Source organism: Salvelinus fontinalis, unplaced genomic scaffold (genome assembly GCF_029448725.1).
Source record: "Salvelinus fontinalis isolate EN_2023a unplaced genomic scaffold, ASM2944872v1 scaffold_0383, whole genome shotgun sequence".
In the NCBI taxonomy this organism is placed as follows: Eukaryota; Metazoa; Chordata; class Actinopteri; order Salmoniformes; family Salmonidae; genus Salvelinus; species Salvelinus fontinalis.
Genome location: NW_026600592.1, coordinates 46,601 through 64,901, shown reverse-complemented (window position 1 = coordinate 64,901; position 18,301 = coordinate 46,601). Strand labels below are relative to the sequence as shown.

Genomic DNA, 18,301 nt, shown 5'->3' with positions numbered 1-18,301 from the left:
CTCTCTCTCCCTCTCTCTCTCTCTCTCTCTCTCTCTCTCTCTCTCTCTCTCTCTCCCTCTCTCTCTCTCTCTCTCTCTCTCTCGCTCCCTCTCTCTCTCTACAGATCGAAATGAGTGTGTGGAGAACCCAGGAGTGTGTAGCCCAGGCCAGTGTATTGATACGTTGGGAAGCTATCGCTGTATCTGCCCCAATGGTTTCAAGGCTACATCAGACCTGGCCATGTGTATCGGTGAGTACAACAACAACAACCTCTAATCTTCCATCAGTCATATTAGTGAATAGTGCTGTAGTTCTTTTTCATGGTCCATCGAGCTGAATCTACCTATCACAAGGGCTCTTTTTCACATGTGATCTCACTCCTCTTTCCAAAGTAACATGCAGTTCAATCATAACTCAGTGGCCTCCACTAGTGGATAGTTTGTAATTAGTACTCAGTCAAGTAATCAGTGTTGTCACTGGACCTGGTGAGAGAGTGGCCAGTAGGAGAGTGGCCAGTTGCCAGTAGGTTGTGATAATGTTGTGCTGATGTTGTAATGATGTTCTCCTGTTGTAGATGTGGATGAGTGTGAGAGACAGCCGTGTGGGAATGGGACCTGTAAGAACACAGTGGGATCCTATAACTGCCTGTGTTACCCGGGCTTTCAGCTCTCACACAACAATGACTGCATAGGTAGGTGTGTGCGTGTGACTAACTTTGTTTAGAAGCCAGGTCTTCTGCACGCCACAGGACCGTGTTAGCCCACTGAGCTAAACGCCTAGGCAGTGTGTTTATCTTTCTGCCTGTGTTACCAGATACGGATGAGTGTTCGAGCCAGAGAGGGCTGTGTAGGAACGGGAACTGTATTAACACCCTGGGCTCCTTCGTGTGTGTGTGTCGCGATGGCTACGAACTCAGCGCCGACGGAAGAATTTGTGTTGGTGAGGAACTGTCACATGACTCTCTCCTTGTCTTCTTCCTCTCTATCTCTCTCCTCCCTCCTGATCCCTCCCTTCCTCCTGTCATTACTCTCTCCTTATCTCCTTCCTCTCTCTCTCTCTCCTCCCGTCCTCCTGTCATTACTCTCTCCTTATCTCCTTCCTCTCTATCTCTCTCCTCCCGTCTTCCTGTCATTACTCTCTCCTTATCTCTTTCCTCTCTATCTCTCTCCTCCCTCCTGATCCCTCCCTTCCTCCTGTCATTACTCTCTCCTTATCTCCTTCCTCTCTATCTCTCTCCTCCCGTCCTCCTGTCATTACTCTCTCTCCTTATCTCCTTCCTCTCTATCTCTCTCCTCCCGTACTCCTGTCATTACTCTCTCCTTATCTCCTTCCTCTCTATCTCTCTCCTCCCTTCTGAGCCCTCCCTTCCTCCTGTCATTACTCTCTCATTATCTCCTTCCTCTCTATCTCTCTCCTCCCGTCCTCCTGTCATTACTCTCTCATTATCTCTTTCCTCTCTATCTCTCTCCTTGCTCCTGATCCCTCCCTTCCTCCTGTCATTACTCTCTCCTTATCTCCTTCCTCTCTATCTCCTCCTCCCGTCCTCCTGTCATTACTCTCTCCTTATCTCTTTCCTCTCTATCTCTCTCCTCCCTCCTGATCCCTCCCTTCCTCCTGTCATTACTCTCTCCTTATCTCCTTCCTCTCTATCTCTCTCCTCCCGTACTCCTGGCATTACTCTCTCTCCTTATCTCCTTCCTCTCTATCTCTCTCCTCCCGTCCTCCTGTCATTACTCTCTCCTTATCTCCTTCCTCTCTATCTCTCTCCTCCCGTCCTCCTGTCATTACTCTCTCTCCTTATCTCCTTCCTCTCTATCTCTCTCCTCCCGTACTCCTGTCATTACTCTCTCCTTATCTCCTTCCTCTCTATCTCTCTCCTCCCTTCTGAGCCCTCCCTTCCTCCTGTCATTACTCTCTCCTTATCTCCTTCCTCTCTATCTCTCTCCTCCCTTCTGATCCCTCCCTTCCTCCTGTCATTACTCTCTCCTTATCTCCTTCCTCTTTATCTCTCTCCTCCCTCCTGATCCCTCCCTTCCTCATGTCATTACTCTCTCTCCTTATCTCCTTCCTCTCTATCTCTCTCCTCCTGTCCTCCTGTCATTACTCTCTCCTTATCTCCTTCCTCTCTATCTCTCTCCTCCCGTCCTCCTGTCATTACTCTCTCCTTATCTCCTTCCTCTCTATCTCTCTCCTCCCTTCTGATCCCTCCCTTCCTCCTGTCATTACTCTCTCCTTATCTCCTTCCTCTCTATCTCTCTCCTCCCATCCTCCTGTCATTACTCTCTCCTTATCTCTTTCCTCTCTATCTCTCTCCTCCCTTCCTCCTGTCATTACTCTCTCCTTATCTCCTTCCTCTCTATCTCTCTCCTCCCTTCCTCCTGTCATTAATCTCTCTCCTTATCTCCTTCCTCTCTATCTCTCTCCTCCCTTCCTCCTGTCATTACTCTCTCCTTATCTCCTTCCTCTCTATCTCTCTCCTCCCGTCCTCCTGTCATTACTCTCTCTCCTTATCTCCTTCTTCTCTATCTCTCTCCTCCCTCCTGATCCCGCCCTTCCTCCTGTCATTACTCTCTCCTTATCTCCTTCCTCTTTATCTCTCTCCTCCCTCCTGATCCCTCCCTTCCTCCTGTCATTACTCTCTCCTTATCTCCTTCCTCTCTATCTCTCTCCTCCCTTCCTCCTGTCATTACTCTCTCCTTATCTCCTTCCTCTCTATCTCTCTCCTCCCTCCTGATCCCTCCCTTCCTCCTGTCATTACTCTCTCCTTATCTCCTTCCTCTCTATCTCTCTCCTCCCTTCCTCCTGTCATTACTCTCTCCTTATCTCCTTCCTCTCCAACTGTTTCCTCCCTTCTGATCCTGCCCTTCATTCTGTCATTACTCTCTCCTCTCACACTCCTCTCACGCCTTTGTCATCCCTTTCTCTCTCCTCATCTGTTTTTCCATGTTGTATTAACTTGGTTTCATTTCTAAAGAGTTTAACTGAGTGTGTGTAATGTGGTGTGTGTTCTGTCTCCCAGACATCAATGAGTGTGCAGTGAACCCTGGGACTTGTGGTCCAGGCACCTGTCAGAATCTGGACGGCTCCTACAGGTGTATCTGCCCACTTGGCTACTATATACAGGACGAGACCTGTGAAGGTAACATACATACACTTGGAAATCTTCAGTCATTTTGGTAATTAACCAAAAATCTATGGCAATCTATCGTAACTTTGGTCATTTATACTTGAATAACTTTAGAAAAATGTATTCATGTATCGTATCATTATTTGTATTTTCATCTGCGCCCATATTGTCCTTGAGTTTCTAGTAGACAGACCATGTGGTTACAGAGGAAAAAGCCTCATTAATGACAAAAAGCATCTTTATATTTAGTATATTATTTTACCGCCTTGTCATTCTATTTTTTCTAAACATCTTATTTAATTATTTCATATGTTTTACATTTGATAAGGCCACACAGTACCCAAAAGGGCCACTAGAAGTCTTGTGATAGATGACATAAAATCCCTGAAAGATACCAACATTTTGGTAGTTTAGTGGTAAACTTAGAACGTTTCCAGTAATATACCATCCCTTTGCAACCCTAACACACACGCACACACGCACGCACGCACGCACGCACGCGCGCACACACACACACACACACACACACACACACACACACACACACACACACACACACACACACACACACACACACACACACACACACACACACACACACACACACACACACACACACATTCTCGCACACACACACACACACACACACACACACACACACACACACACACACACACACACACACACACACACACACACACACACACACACACACACACACACACACGCGCACCCACACACACACACACTCTGTATGTTTATAGAGTAAGAGTGATGAAGAGATACAGTCATGTACAGAGCTCTTTCTATTCCACTCCATGCTCTGTAGTTCCTACAAGTCACTGGTGTTGTGTTTAGTTAGTAACAGGACCAGTTGGTAAGAGTAGTGGCCTGTAGAGGCCATTTTAGACTAATGGTCTCACAGTAGAAACATACATTAGACTAGAGCACAACTCACTATTCTGTGTGATTATTACAGTTATTGATCTGTGTGTTCTATCTCTATGTTCTAGATATTGATGACTGTTCTATCTCTGTGTTCTAGATGTTGATGAGTGTTCTATCTCTGTGTTCTAGATGTTGATGAGTGTTCTCTCTCTGTGTTCTAGATGTTGATGAGTGTTCTATCTCTCTATCTCTATGTTCTAGATGTTGATGAGTGTTCTATCTCTGTGTTCTAGATGTTGATGAGTGTTCTATCTCTCTGTTCTAGATGTTGATGAGTGTTCTCTCTCTGTGTTCTAGATGTTGATGAGTGTTCTATCTCTCTCTATCTCTATGTTCTAGATGTTGATGAGTGTTCTATCTCTGTGTTCTAGATATTGATGAGTGTTCTCTCTCTGTGTTCTAGATGTTGATGAGTGTTCTATCTCTCTATCTCTATGTTCTAGATATTGATGGGTGTTCCATCTCTGTGTTCTAGATGTTGATGAGTGTTCTATCTCTGTGTTCTAGATGTTGATGAGTGTTCTTTCACTGTGTTCTAGAATGTGATGAGTGTTCTATCTCTGTGTTCTAGGTGTTGATGAGTGTTCTCTCTCTGTGTTCTAGATATTGATGAGTGTTCTATCTCCATGTTCTAGATATTGATGAGTGTTCTATCTCTGTGTTCTAGATGTTGATGAGTGTTCTATCGCTCTATCTCTATGTTCTAGATATTGATGAGTGTTCTACCTCTGTATTCTAGATGTTGATGAGTGTTCTATCTCTCTATCTCTATGTTCTAGATATTGATGAGTGTTCTACCTCTGTATTCTAGATGTTGATGAGTGTTCTCTCTTTGTGTTCTAGATGTTGATGAGTGTTCTATCTCTGTGTTCTAGATGTTGATGTGTGTTCTCTATTTGTGTTCTAGATGTTGATGAGTGTTCTATCTCTGTGTTCTAGATGTTGATGAGTGTTCTCTCTCTCTATCTATGTTCTAGATGTTGATGAGTGTTCTCTCTCTGTGTTCTAGATGTTGATGAGTGTTCTCTCTCTGTGTTCTAGATGTTGATGAGTGTTCTCTCTCTGTGTTCTAGATGTTGATGAGTGTTCTCTCTCTGTGTTCTAGATGTTGATGAGTGTTCGCTCTCTGTGTTCTAAATGTTGATGAGTGTTCTCTCTTTGTGTTCTAGATGTTGATGAGTGTTCTCTCTCTTTGTTCTAGATATTGATGAGTGTTCTCTCTCTGTGTTCTAGATGTTGATGAGTGTTCTCTCTCTGTATTCTAGATGTTGATGAGTGTACTATCTCTATGTTCTAGATGTTGATGAGTGTTCTCTCTCTGTGTTCTAGATGTTGATGAGTGTTCTCTCTCTGTGTTCTAGATGTTGATGAGTGTTCTATCTCTGTGTTCTAGATGTTGATGAGTGTTCTATCTCTGTGTTCTAGATGTTGATGAGTGTTCTCTCTCTGTGTTCTAGATGTTGATGAGTGTTCTCTCTCTGTGTTCTAGATATTGATGAGTGTTCTACCTCTGTATTCTAGATGTTGATGAGTGTTCTATCTCTGTGTTCTAGATGTTGATGAGTGTTCTCTCTCTTTGTTCTAGATATTGATGAGTGTTCTCTCTCTGTGTTCTAGATATTGATGAGTGTTCCATCTCTGTGTTCTAGATATTGATGAGTTATTTCTCTGTGTTTTAGATGTTGATGTCACGTTCGTTTGTATAGACGGAACAAGGCGCAGTGTATTTTGAGTTCCACATAATATTTAATAGTGAAACTTTTGCAAAACAAACAAACGAAACAACAAACCGTGACAACAGAGGTGCTACATACACTTACTCAAAACAATATCCCATAACACACAGGTGAAAAAATTTGACTTAAGTATGATCCCCAATTAGAGACAACGATAGCCAGCTGCCTCTAATTGGGAATCATATCAACACACCAACATAGAAAAAACAAACTAGAACCCCACATAGAAAATATAAACTAGACTAAATCCCTAATCACGCCCTGACCTACTCTACCATAGAAAATAAAGGCTTCCTATGGTCAGGGCGTGACAGTTGATGAGTGTTCTCTCTGTGTTCTAGATATTGATGCGTGTTCTCTCTGTGTTCTAGATATTGATGATTGTTCTATCTCTCTATCTCTATGTTCTAGATATTGATGAGTGTTCTATCTCTCTACCTCTGTGTTCTAGATGTTGATGAGTGTTCTATCTCTCTATCTCTATGTTCTAGATGTTGAGGAGTGATCTCTCTCTGTGTTCTAGATATTGATGAGTGTTCTATCTCTCTATCTCTATATTCTAGATGTTGACGAGTGTTCTCTCTCTGTGTTCTAGATGTTGATGAGTGTTCTATCCCTGTGTTCTAGATATCGATGAGTGTTCTATCTCTCTATCTCTATGTTCTAGATGTTGAGGAGTGTTCTCTCTCTGTGTTCTAGATATTGATGAGTGTTCTATCTCTGTGTTCTAGATGTTGATGAGTGTTCTATCTCTATGTTCTAGATGTTGATGAGTGTTCTCTCTCTGTGTTCTAGATGTTGATGAGTGTTCTCTCTCTGTGTTCTAGATATTGATGAGTGTTCTATCTCTATGTTCTAGATGTTGATGAGTGTTCTCTCTCTGTATTCTAGATGTTGATGAGTGTTCTATCTCTGTGTTCTAGATGTTGATGAGTGTTCTATCTCTATGTTCTAGATGTTGATGAGTGTACTATCTCTATGTTCTAGATGTTGATGAGTGTTCTCTCTCTGTGTTCTAGATGTTGATGAGTGTTCTATCTCTGTGTTCTAGATATTGATGAGTGTTCTCTCTCTGTGTTTTAGATGTTGATGAGTGTTCTCTCTCTGTGTTGTAGATATTGATGAGTGTTCTCTCTGTGTTGTAGATATTGATGAGCTATATCTCTGTGTTGTAGATATTGATTAGCTATATCTCTGTGTTGTAGATATTGATGAGTTCTATCTCTGTGTTGTAGATATTGATGAGCTATATCTCTGTGTTGTAGATATTGATGAGTTCTATCTCTGTGTTGTAGATATTGATGAGTTCTATCTCTGTGTTGTAGATATTGATGAGCTATATCTCTGTGTTGTAGATATTGATGAGTGTTCTCAGACCCCAGACATCTGTCTGTTTGGGACCTGCTCCAACACTGAGGGCAGCTTCACCTGTGTGTGTCCCGCCGGCTTCCAGCTGTCCTCCTCGGGACGCAGATGCGTGGGTGAGTTGTGTGTGTCCCGCCGGCTTTCAGCTGTCCTCCTCGGGACGCAGATGCGTGGGTGAGTTGTGTGTGTCCCGCCGGCTTTCAGCTGTCCTCCTCGGGACGCAGATGCGTGGGTGAGTTGTGTGTGTCCCGCCGGCTTTCAGCTGTCCTCCTCGGGACGCAGATGCGTGGGTGAGTTGTGTGTGTCCCGCCGGCTTTCAGCTGTCCTCCTCGGGACGCAGATGCGTGGGTGAGTTGTGTGTGTCCCACCGGCTTTCAGCTGTCCTCCTCGGGACGCAGATGCGTGGGTGAGTTGTGTGTGTCCCGCCGGCTTTCAGCTGTCCTCCTCGGTACGCAGATGCGTGGGTGAGTTGTGTGTGTCCCGCCGGCTTTCAGCTGTCCTCCTCGGGACGCAGATGCGTGGGTGAGTTGTGTGTGTCCCGCCGGCTTTCAGCTGTCCTCCTCGGGACGCAGATGCGTGGGTGAGTTGTGTGTGTCCCACCGGCTTTCAGCTGTCCTCCTCGGGACGCAGATGCGTGGGTGAGTTGTGTGTGTCCCACCGGCTTTCAGCTGTCCTCCTCGGGACGCAGATGCGTGGGTGAGTTGTGTGTGTCCCACCGGCTTTCAGCTGTCCTCCTCGGGACGCAGATGCGTGGGTGAGTTGTGTGTGTCCCACCGGCTTTCAGCTGTCCTCCTCGGGACGCAGATGCGTGGGTGAGTTGTGTGTGTCCCACCGGCTTTCAGCTGTCCTCCTCGGGACGCAGATGCGTGGGTGAGTTGTGTGTGTCCCACCGGCTTTCAGCTGTCCTCCTCGGGACGCAGATGCGTGGGTGAGTTGTGTGTGTCCCACCGGCTTTCAGCTGTCCTCCTCGGGACGCAGATGCGTGGGTGAGTTGTGTGTGTCCCACCGGCTTCCAGCTGTCCTCCTCGGGACGCAGATGCGTGGGTGAGTTGTGTGTGTGTGTTGGTTGTGGCTGAGTTTACTTCTGAACTCCAAACCATTGTCCTGAAATAACAAAGTGACAGGTAAAACATAAAGAAACATACTCAGTCTCTAAGGACTAAGAAATAGTTCACTCAAATTAAAACATTGCACATTGGTTTATTTACACTGTAAGCAGTCTATGGACAAAGTATGACTTTGTCTATGGACAAATGTCTATAGTATGTCTATGGACAATCCATGCTTTGGTTTAGTTTCCCTATTCCCAAACGCTAATGTTTTAGCATTTGTGGCACAAATCCCATTCAAGTCATGGTAACAATATTAGCATTTTTTTGCGCATATGATGCGTGAGGCCTATGGGGGGATTAGAGGAGTACAATAGAGTAACAGATCCCTCTCAGACGTCTCTCCAACAACACACTCAATTATCTACATCTCAATCCCACTGGAACCACAATCCTTTTCACAGTCCATCATTCTATCTGTCTTTCTGTCTTTCTCTCACACACACTGCTGTGAGCAGGGCAGGGGGATCAGGGCACATAAATATCTCTGTTTCAGAAAAGCTGACAAATCAATTTCATGGAGAAATGTAACGAGACACTCCTTGACATGTCTGTCATAGTGCCAGGTGTGTGTGTGTTTGATCTATGGGGTTCAGATAGCTTTCTTGTGTAGAGCTTGCGGCAGGCCAGTACTGGTGATGGCAGGTAGCCTAGCGGTTAAGAGTGTTGGGCCAGTAACCAAAAGGTTGTTGGTTTGAATCCCGTACCGAGTAGGAGAAAAATCTGCCAATGTGCCCTTGTGCAAGGCACTTAACCCTAATTGCTACTATAAGTCGCTCTGGATAAGAGCATCTGCTAAATGACTACAATGTCAACTAACAGTACAGAGCAGGGAGAGGCACCATGTGTCTCTAGTTACAGACAGAGGCTGAGGCCCAACAGACTGATCTATACAACCAGAGAGACTGGCAGCTGCTTGGCACTGTCTACCACTGGGCACTATATAACATCTCTCTATTTTCTCTCCTCCCACACCTTTTCTCTCTCTCTCCCTCTCTTGCCACTCTTTTTCTTTCTTTCTATCTTTCTCTCTTTCTCTCCATCCTCCCACTCTTTATCTCTCTTTCTCCCCTCTCTCTCCCTCCCCCTCCTGCTCCCCCCTAGATGTCCGTGTGAACTACTGTTATACTAAGTTTGAGAGTGGTCGCTGCCTGGCCCCTAAGCCTCTGAACACCACTAAAGGGGACTGCTGCTGTAGTGCCATGCCTGGACAGGGCTGGGGAGACCCCTGTGAGATCTGCCCAGGCAAGAATGAGGGTATGTACACACACTACTAGGCCCTCAAAAGTCTAAACCACTACATTACTGACTCACTTAATATAAATAAATAAATAAATCATTCATTCATTCAACTATCTATTGGTATTTTCTCCAGGTGACTAGAGCCAGGTGTTTTTATTTCATCTTATTTATTTGTTTATGTTTACATTGTTTGTGTTCCAGAGGCCTTTACGTCTCTCTGCCATGCGGTTGGACAGGTGTTTGGCCCTGATGACCAGCCCATAGGTATGTTGACCTTATATGGGCAATATGTCCTGTCATCACTTTATTCAGAGTAGTCCAAGAGTAGTGGAAACTAGCCCTGTGTGTCTTGTAACTAGTGTGCAGCTATGTTGGCCAGGTCTCTTCTGAGAAATAAGACTACATCTGGTCAAGAGGTGAATGAGAAGGTTTGCTGACTGTGTGTGTGTGTGTGTGTGTGTGTGTGTGTGTGTGTGTGTGTGTGTGTGTGTGTGTGTGTGTGTGTGTGTGTGTGTGTGTGTGTGTGTGTGTGTGTGTGTGCGTGCGCGTGTGAGTGCGTGCGCGTGTGTGTGTGATATTCCAGACATTGATGAGTGCACCGCCAACCCCAACATCTGCAACAACGGTCAGTGTATCAACACGGACGGGTCGTTCCGATGTGAGTGTCCCTTTGGCTTCCGACTCGACACCTCAGGGATCAACTGTGAAGGTAGGTGTTAACCTTATACACAAATACGCACTCACACACACACACACACACACGCTCACACACAGACACGCACATGCACACACACACACGCACACGCACACACACACACATATACTCTCTCTACCAGTAATGGAGTAATTGTGAAACATATTTTATTTGTGTTTCGTAGATACTAATGAGTGTGACCTGGGGAACCCGTGTGGAAATGGAACGTGCACTAACGTGATTGGAGCGTTTGAGTGTGCATGTGACGAAGGCTTCGAACCCGGACCCATGATGTCTTGTGAAGGCATGCTCACTCTGACACACTTTCTAGCATACTAGGAAGAACCCTATGTAGCATACTAGGAAGAACCCTATGTAGCATACTAGGAAGAATCCTATGTTGCATACTAGGAAGAAACCTATGTAGCATACTAGGAAGAAACCTATGTAGCATACTAGGAAGAACCCTATGTAGCATACTAGGAAGAATCCTATGTAGCATACTAGGAAGAATCCTATGTAGCATACTAGGAAGAACCCTATGTAGCATACTAGGAAGAATCCTATGTAGCATACTAGGAAGAACCCTATGTAGCATACTAGGAAGAATCCTACGTTGCATACTAGGAATAAACCTATGTAGCATACTAGGAAGAACCCTATGTAGCATACTAGGAAGAATCCTACGTTGCATACTAGGAATAAACCTATGTAGCATACTAGGAAGAACCCTATGTAGCATACTAGGAAAAACCCTATGTAGCATACTAGGAAGAACCCTATGTTGCATACTAGGAAGAACCCTATGTTGCATACTAGAAATAAACCTATGTAGCATACTAGGAAGAACCCTATGTAGCATACTAGGAAGAACCCTATGTAGCATACTAGGAAGAACCCTATGTAGCATACTAGCACACTATATTATACATTTCTGTTCCGTCCCCACAACCTGACCTTTCTCTTATCTTCTCCCCCACCCCCCTCTCTCTCCCTCTCTCTTTCACTCTCCACCCCCCCCCCCCCCCCCCCCCCCCCCCTTGTCTCCAGATGTGAATGAGTGTTCTCAGAATCCTTTGCTGTGTGCGTTCCGCTGCGTGAACGTGATTGGTTCCTACGAGTGTAAATGTCCATCAGGCTACGTGCTGCGAGAGGACAAGAGGATGTGCAAAGGTAAAGCTAACGCAGGGACTGGAATCTGCTGTAGATATCTATAGACCTGTAGGGACTGGAATCTGCTGTAGATATCTATAGACCTGTAGGGACTGGAATCTGCTATAGATATCTATAGACCTGTAGGGACTGGAATCTGCTGTAGATATCTATAGACCTGTAGGGACTGGAATCTGCTATAGATATCTATAGACCTGTAGGGACTGGAATCTGTTATAGATATCTTACTATAGACCTGTAGGGACTGGAATCTATTATAGATATCTATAGACCTGTAGGGACTGGAATCTGCTATAGATATCTATAGACCTGTAGGGACTGGAATCTGCTATAGATATCTATAGACCTGTAGGGACTGGAATCTGTTATAGATATCTTACTATAGACCTGTAGGGACTGGAATCTATTATAGATATCTATAGACCTGTAGGGACTGGAATCTGCTATAGATATCTATAGACCTGTAGGGACTGGAATCTGCTATAGATATCTATAGACCTGTAGGGACTGGAATCTGCTATAGATATCTATAGACCTGTAGGGACTGGAATCTATTATAGATATCTATAGACCTGTAGGGACTGGAATCTGCTATAGATATCTATAGACCTGTAGGGACTGGAATCTGCTATAGATATCTTACTATAGACCTGTAGGGACTGGAATCTGCTGTAGATATCTATAGACCTGTAGGGACTGGAATCTATTATAGATATCTATAGACCTGTAGGGACTGGAATCTGCTATAGATATCTATAGACCTGTAGGGACTGGAATCTGCTATAGATATCTATAGACCTGTAGGGACTAAAATCTGTTATAGATATCTTACTCTAGACCTGTAGGTCTGATATACCATGGCTGTCAGCCAATCAGCATTCAGTTTATAATATACTATAGATATCTTACTTTAGGGACTGTAGGTACAGCAGGGACTGGAATCTGCTATAGATACTAAATGGACTGTAGAGACTGTAGGTACAACAGGGACTGGAATCTGCTATAGATACTAAATGGACTGTAGAGACTGTAGGTACAGCAGGGACTGGAATCTGCTATAGATACTAAATGGACTGTAGAGACTGTAAGTACAGCAGGGTCTGGAATCTGCTATAGATACTAAATGGACTGTAGAGACTGTAGGTACAGCAGGGACTGGAATCTGCTATAGATACTAAATGGACTGTAGAGACTGTAGGTTTAGCAGGGACTGGAATCTGCTATAGATACTAAATGGACTGTAGAGACTGTAGGTACAGCAGGGACTGGAATCTGCTATAGATACTAAATGGACTGTAGAGACTGTAGGTACAGCAGGGACTGGAATCTGCTATAGATACTAAATGAACTGTAGAGACTGTAGGTACAGCAGGGAATGGAATCTGCTATAGATACTAAATGGACTGTAGAGACTGTAGGTACAACAGGGACTGGAATCTGCTATAGATACTAAATGGACTGTAGAGACTGTAGCTACAGCTGGACTATAGGGAATGTAGAGACTGTAGGTACAGCTGGACTATATGGACTGTAGAGACTGTAGGTACAACAGGGACTGGAATCTGCTATAGATACTAAATGGACTGTAGAGACTGTAGGTACAACAGGGACTGGAATCTGCTATAGATACTAAATGGACTGTAGAGACTGTAGGTACAGCAGGGACTGGAATCTGCTATAGATACTACATGGACTGTAGAGACTGTAGGTACAACAGGGACTGGAATCTGCTATAGATACTAAATGGACTGTAGAGACTGTAAGTACAGCAGGGACTGGAATCTGCTATAGATACTAAATGGACTGTAGAGACTGTAGGTACAGCAGGGACTGGAATCTGCTATAGATACTACATGGACTGTAGAGACTGTAGGTACAGCAGGGACTGGAATCTGCTATAGATACTACATGGACTGTAGAGACTGTAGGTACAGCAGGGACTGGAATCTGCTATAGATACTAAATGGACTGTAGAGACTGTAGCTACAGCAGGGACTGGAATCTGCTATAGATACTAAATGGACTGTAGAGACTGTAGGTACAGCAGGGACTGGAATCTGCTATAGATACTAAATGGACTGTAGAGACTGTAAGTACAGCAGGGTCTGGAATCTGCTATAGATACTATATGGACTGTAGAGACTGTAGGTACAGCAGGGACTGGAATCTGCTATAGATACTAAATGGACTGTAGAGACTGTAGGTTTAGCAGGGACTGGAATCTGCTATAGATACTAAATGGACTGTGGAGACTGTAGGTACAGCAGGGACTGGAATCTGCTATAGATACTAAATGGACTGTAGAGACTGTAGGTACAGCAGGGACTGGAATCTGCTATAGATACTAAATGAACTGTAGAGACTGTAGGTACAGCAGGGAATGGAATCTGCTATAGATACTAAATGGACTGTAGAGACTGTAGGTACAACAGGGACTGGAATCTGCTATAGATACTAAATGGACTGTAGAGACTGTAGCTACAGCTGGACTATAGGGAATGTAGAGACTGTAGGTACAGCTGGACTATATGGACTGTAGAGACTGTAGGTACAACAGGGACTGGAATCTGCTATAGATACTAAATGGACTGTAGAGACTGTAGGTACAACAGGGACTGGAATCTGCTATAGATACTAAATGGACTGTAGAGACTGTAGGTACAGCAGGGACTGGAATCTGCTATAGATACTACATGGACTGTAGAGACTGTAGGTACAACAGGGACTGGAATTTGCTATAGATACTAAATGGACTGTAGAGACTGTAAGTACAGCAGGGACTGGAATCTGCTATAGATACTAAATGGACTGTAGATACTGTAGGTACAGCAGGGACTGGAATCTGCTATAGATACTACATGGACTGTAGAGACTGTAGGTACAGCAGGGACTGGAATCTGCTATAGATACTAAATGAACTGTAGAGACTGTAGGTACAGCAGGGAATGGAATCTGCTATAGATACTAAATGGACTGTAGAGACTGTAGGTACAACAGGGACTGGAATCTGCTATAGATACTACATGGACTGTAGAGACTGTAGGTACAGCTGGACTATAGGGAATGTAGAGACTGTAGGTACAGCTGGACTATAGGGAATGTAGAGACTGTAGGTACAGCTGGACTATAGGGACTGTAGAGACTGTAGGTACAGCAGGGACTGGAATCTGCTATAGATACTACATGAACTGTAGAGACTGTAGGTACAGCAGGGACTGGAATCTGCTATAGATACTAAATGGACTGTAGAGACTGTAGGTACAGCTGGACTGGAATCTGCTATAGATACTATATGGACTGTAGAGACTGTAGGTACAACAGGGACTGGAATCTGCTATAGATACTACATGGACTGTAGAGACTGTAGGTACAACAGGGACTGGAATCTGCTATAGATACTAAATGGACTGTAGAGACTGTAGGTACAGCTGGACTATAGGGAATGTAGAGACTGTAGGTACAGCTGGACTATAGGGACTGTAGAGACTGTAGGTACAGCAGGGACTGGAATCTGCTATAGATACTACATGGACTGTAGAGACTGTAGGTACAGCAGGGACTGGAATCTGCTATAGATACTACATGGACTGTAGAGACTGTAGGTACAGCAGGGACTGGAATCTGCTATAGATACTAAATGGACTGTAGAGACTGTAGGTACAGCAGGGACTGGAATCTGCTATATATACTAAATGGACTGTAGAGACTGTAGCTACAGCAGGGACTGGAATCTGCTATAGATACTAAATGGACTGTAGAGACTGTAGGTACAGCAGGGACTGGAATCTGCTATAGATACTAAATGGACTGTAGAGACTGTAAGTACAGCAGGGTCTGGAATCTGCTATAGATACTAAATGGACTGTAGAGACTGTAGGTACAGCAGGGACTGGAATCTGCTATAGATACTAAATGGACTGTAGAGACTGTAGGTTTAGCAGGGACTGGAATCTGCTATAGATACTAAATGGACTGTGGAGACTGTAGGTACAGCAGGGACTGGAATCTGCTATAGATACTAAATGGACTGTAGAGACTGTAGGTACAGCAGGGACTGGAATCTGCTATAGATACTAAATGAACTGTAGAGACTGTAGGTACAGCAGGGAATGGAATCTGCTATAGATACTAAATGGACTGTAGAGACTGTAGGTACAACAGGGACTGGAATCTGCTATAGATACTAAATGGACTGTAGAGACTGTAGCTACAGCTGGACTATAGGGAATGTAGAGACTGTAGGTACAGCTGGACTATATGGACTGTAGAGACTGTAGGTACAACAGGGACTGGAATCTGCTATAGATACTAAATGGACTGTAGAGACTGTAGGTACAACAGGGACTGGAATCTGCTATAGATACTAAATGGACTGTAGAGACTGTAGGTACAGCAGGGACTGGAATCTGCTATAGATACTACATGGACTGTAGAGACTGTAGGTACAGCAGGGACTGGAATCTGCTATAGATACTAAATGGACTGTAGAGACTGTAAGTACAGCAGGGTCTGGAATCTGCTATAGATACTAAATGGACTGTAGAGACTGTAGGTACAGCAGGGACTGGAATCTGCTATAGATACTAAATGGACTGTAGAGACTGTAGGTTTAGCAGGGACTGGAATCTGCTATAGATACTAAATGGACTGTGGAGACTGTAGGTACAGCAGGGACTGGAATCTGCTATAGATACTAAATGGACTGTAGAGACTGTAGGTACAGCAGGGACTGGAATCTGCTATAGATACTAAATGAACTGTAGAGACTGTAGGTACAGCAGGGAATGGAATCTGCTATAGATACTAAATGGACTGTAGAGACTGTAGGTACAACAGGGACTGGAATCTGCTATAGATACTAAATGGACTGTAGAGACTGTAGCTACAGCTGGACTATAGGGAATGTAGAGACTGTAGGTACAGCTGGACTATATGGACTGTAGAGACTGTAGGTACAACAGGGACTGGAATCTGCTATAGATACTAAATGGACTGTAGAGACTGTAGGTACAACAGGGACTGGAATCTGCTATAGATACCAAATGGACTGTAGAGACTGTAGGTACAGCAGGGACTGGAATCTGCTATAGATACTACATGGACTGTAGAGACTGTAGGTACAACAGGGACTGGAATCTGCTATAGATACTAAATGGACTGTAGAGACTGTAAGTACAGCAGGGACTGGAATCTGCTATAGATACTAAATGGACTGTAGAGACTGTAGGTACAGCAGGGACTGGAATCTGCTATAGATACTAAATGGACTGTAGAGACTGTAAGTACAGCAGGGTCTGGAATCTGCTATAGATACTAAATGGACTGTAGAGACTGTAGGTACAGCAGGGACTGGAATCTGCTATAGATACTAAATGGACTGTAGAGACTGTAGGTTTAGCAGGGACTGGAATCTGCTATAGATACTAAATGGACTGTGGAGACTGTAGGTACAGCAGGGACTGGAATCTGCTATAGATACTAAATGGACTGTAGAGACTGTAGGTACAGCAGGGACTGGAATCTGCTATAGATACTAAATGAACTGTAGAGACTGTAGGTACAGCAGGGAATGGAATCTGCTATAGATACTAAATGGACTGTAGAGACTGTAGGTACAACAGGGACTGGAATCTGCTATAGATACTAAATGGACTGTAGAGACTGTAAGTACAGCAGGGACTGGAATCTGCTATAGATACTAAATGGACTGTAGATACTGTAGGTACAGCAGGGACTGGAATCTGCTATAGATACTACATGGACTGTAGAGACTGTAGGTACAGCAGGGACTGGAATCTGCTATAGATACTAAATGAACTGTAGAGACTGTAGGTACAGCAGGGAATGGAATCTGCTATAGATACTAAATGGACTGTAGAGACTGTAGGTACAACAGGGACTGGAATCTGCTATAGATACTACATGGACTGTAGAGACTGTAGGTACAGCTGGACTATAGGGAATGTAGAGACTGTAGGTACAGCTGGACTATAGGGACTGTAGAGACTGTAGGTACAGCAGGGACTGGAATCTGCTATAGATACTACATGAACTGTAGAGACTGTAGGTACAGCAGGGACTGGAATCTGCTATAGATACTAAATGGACTGTAGAGACTGTAGGTACAGCTGGACTATAGGGAATGTAGAGACTGTAGGTACAGCTGGACTATAGGGACTGTAGAGACTGTAGGTACAGCAGGGACTGGAATCTGCTATAGATACTACATGGACTGTAGAGACTGTAGGTACAGCAGGGACTGGAATCTGCTATAGATACTACATGGACTGTAGAGACTGTAGGTACAGCAGGGACTGGAATCTGCTATAGATACTAAATGGACTGTAGAGACTGTAGCTACAGCAGGGACTGGAATCTGCTATAGATACTAAATGGACTGTAGAGACTGTAGGTACAGCAGGGACTGGAATCTGCTATAGATACTAAATGGACTGTAGAGACTGTAAGTACAGCAGGGTCTGGAATCTGCTATAGATACTAAATGGACTGTAGAGACTGTAGGTACAGCAGGGACTGGAATCTGCTATAGATACTAAATGGACTGTAGAGACTGTAGGTTTAGCAGGGACTGGAATCTGCTATAGATACTAAATGGACTGTGGAGACTGTAGGTACAGCAGGGACTGGAATCTGCTATAGATACTAAATGGACTGTAGAGACTGTAGGTACAGCAGGGACTGGAATCTGCTATAGATACTAAATGAACTGTAGAGACTGTAGGTACAGCAGGGAATGGAATCTGCTATAGATACTAAATGGACTGTAGAGACTGTAGGTACAACAGGGACTGGAATCTGCTATAGATACTAAATGGACTGTAGAGACTGTAGCTACAGCTGGACTATAGGGAATGTAGAGACTGTAGGTACAGCTGGACTATATGGACTGTAGAGACTGTAGGTACA

The 18,301-nt window shown here is 44.2% G+C and overlaps 1 protein-coding gene across 1 annotated transcript in view; it reads left to right on the top strand.

Annotated features, from left to right (window-relative positions):
• Window positions 1-18,301, top strand: part of LOC129845847 (fibrillin-1-like) — a gene marked incomplete at its 5' end in the record, with an annotated part of 175,540 nt that overhangs the window by 118,379 nt on the left and 38,860 nt on the right. The window contains 10 exon segments of the mRNA XM_055913771.1: window positions 105-230; window positions 555-671; window positions 794-919; window positions 3,000-3,119; window positions 7,147-7,272; window positions 9,370-9,522; window positions 9,709-9,771; window positions 10,091-10,216; window positions 10,386-10,505; window positions 11,252-11,374. Coding sequence (XP_055769746.1) covers window positions 105-230; window positions 555-671; window positions 794-919; window positions 3,000-3,119; window positions 7,147-7,272; window positions 9,370-9,522; window positions 9,709-9,771; window positions 10,091-10,216; window positions 10,386-10,505; window positions 11,252-11,374 — 1,200 coding nt within the window.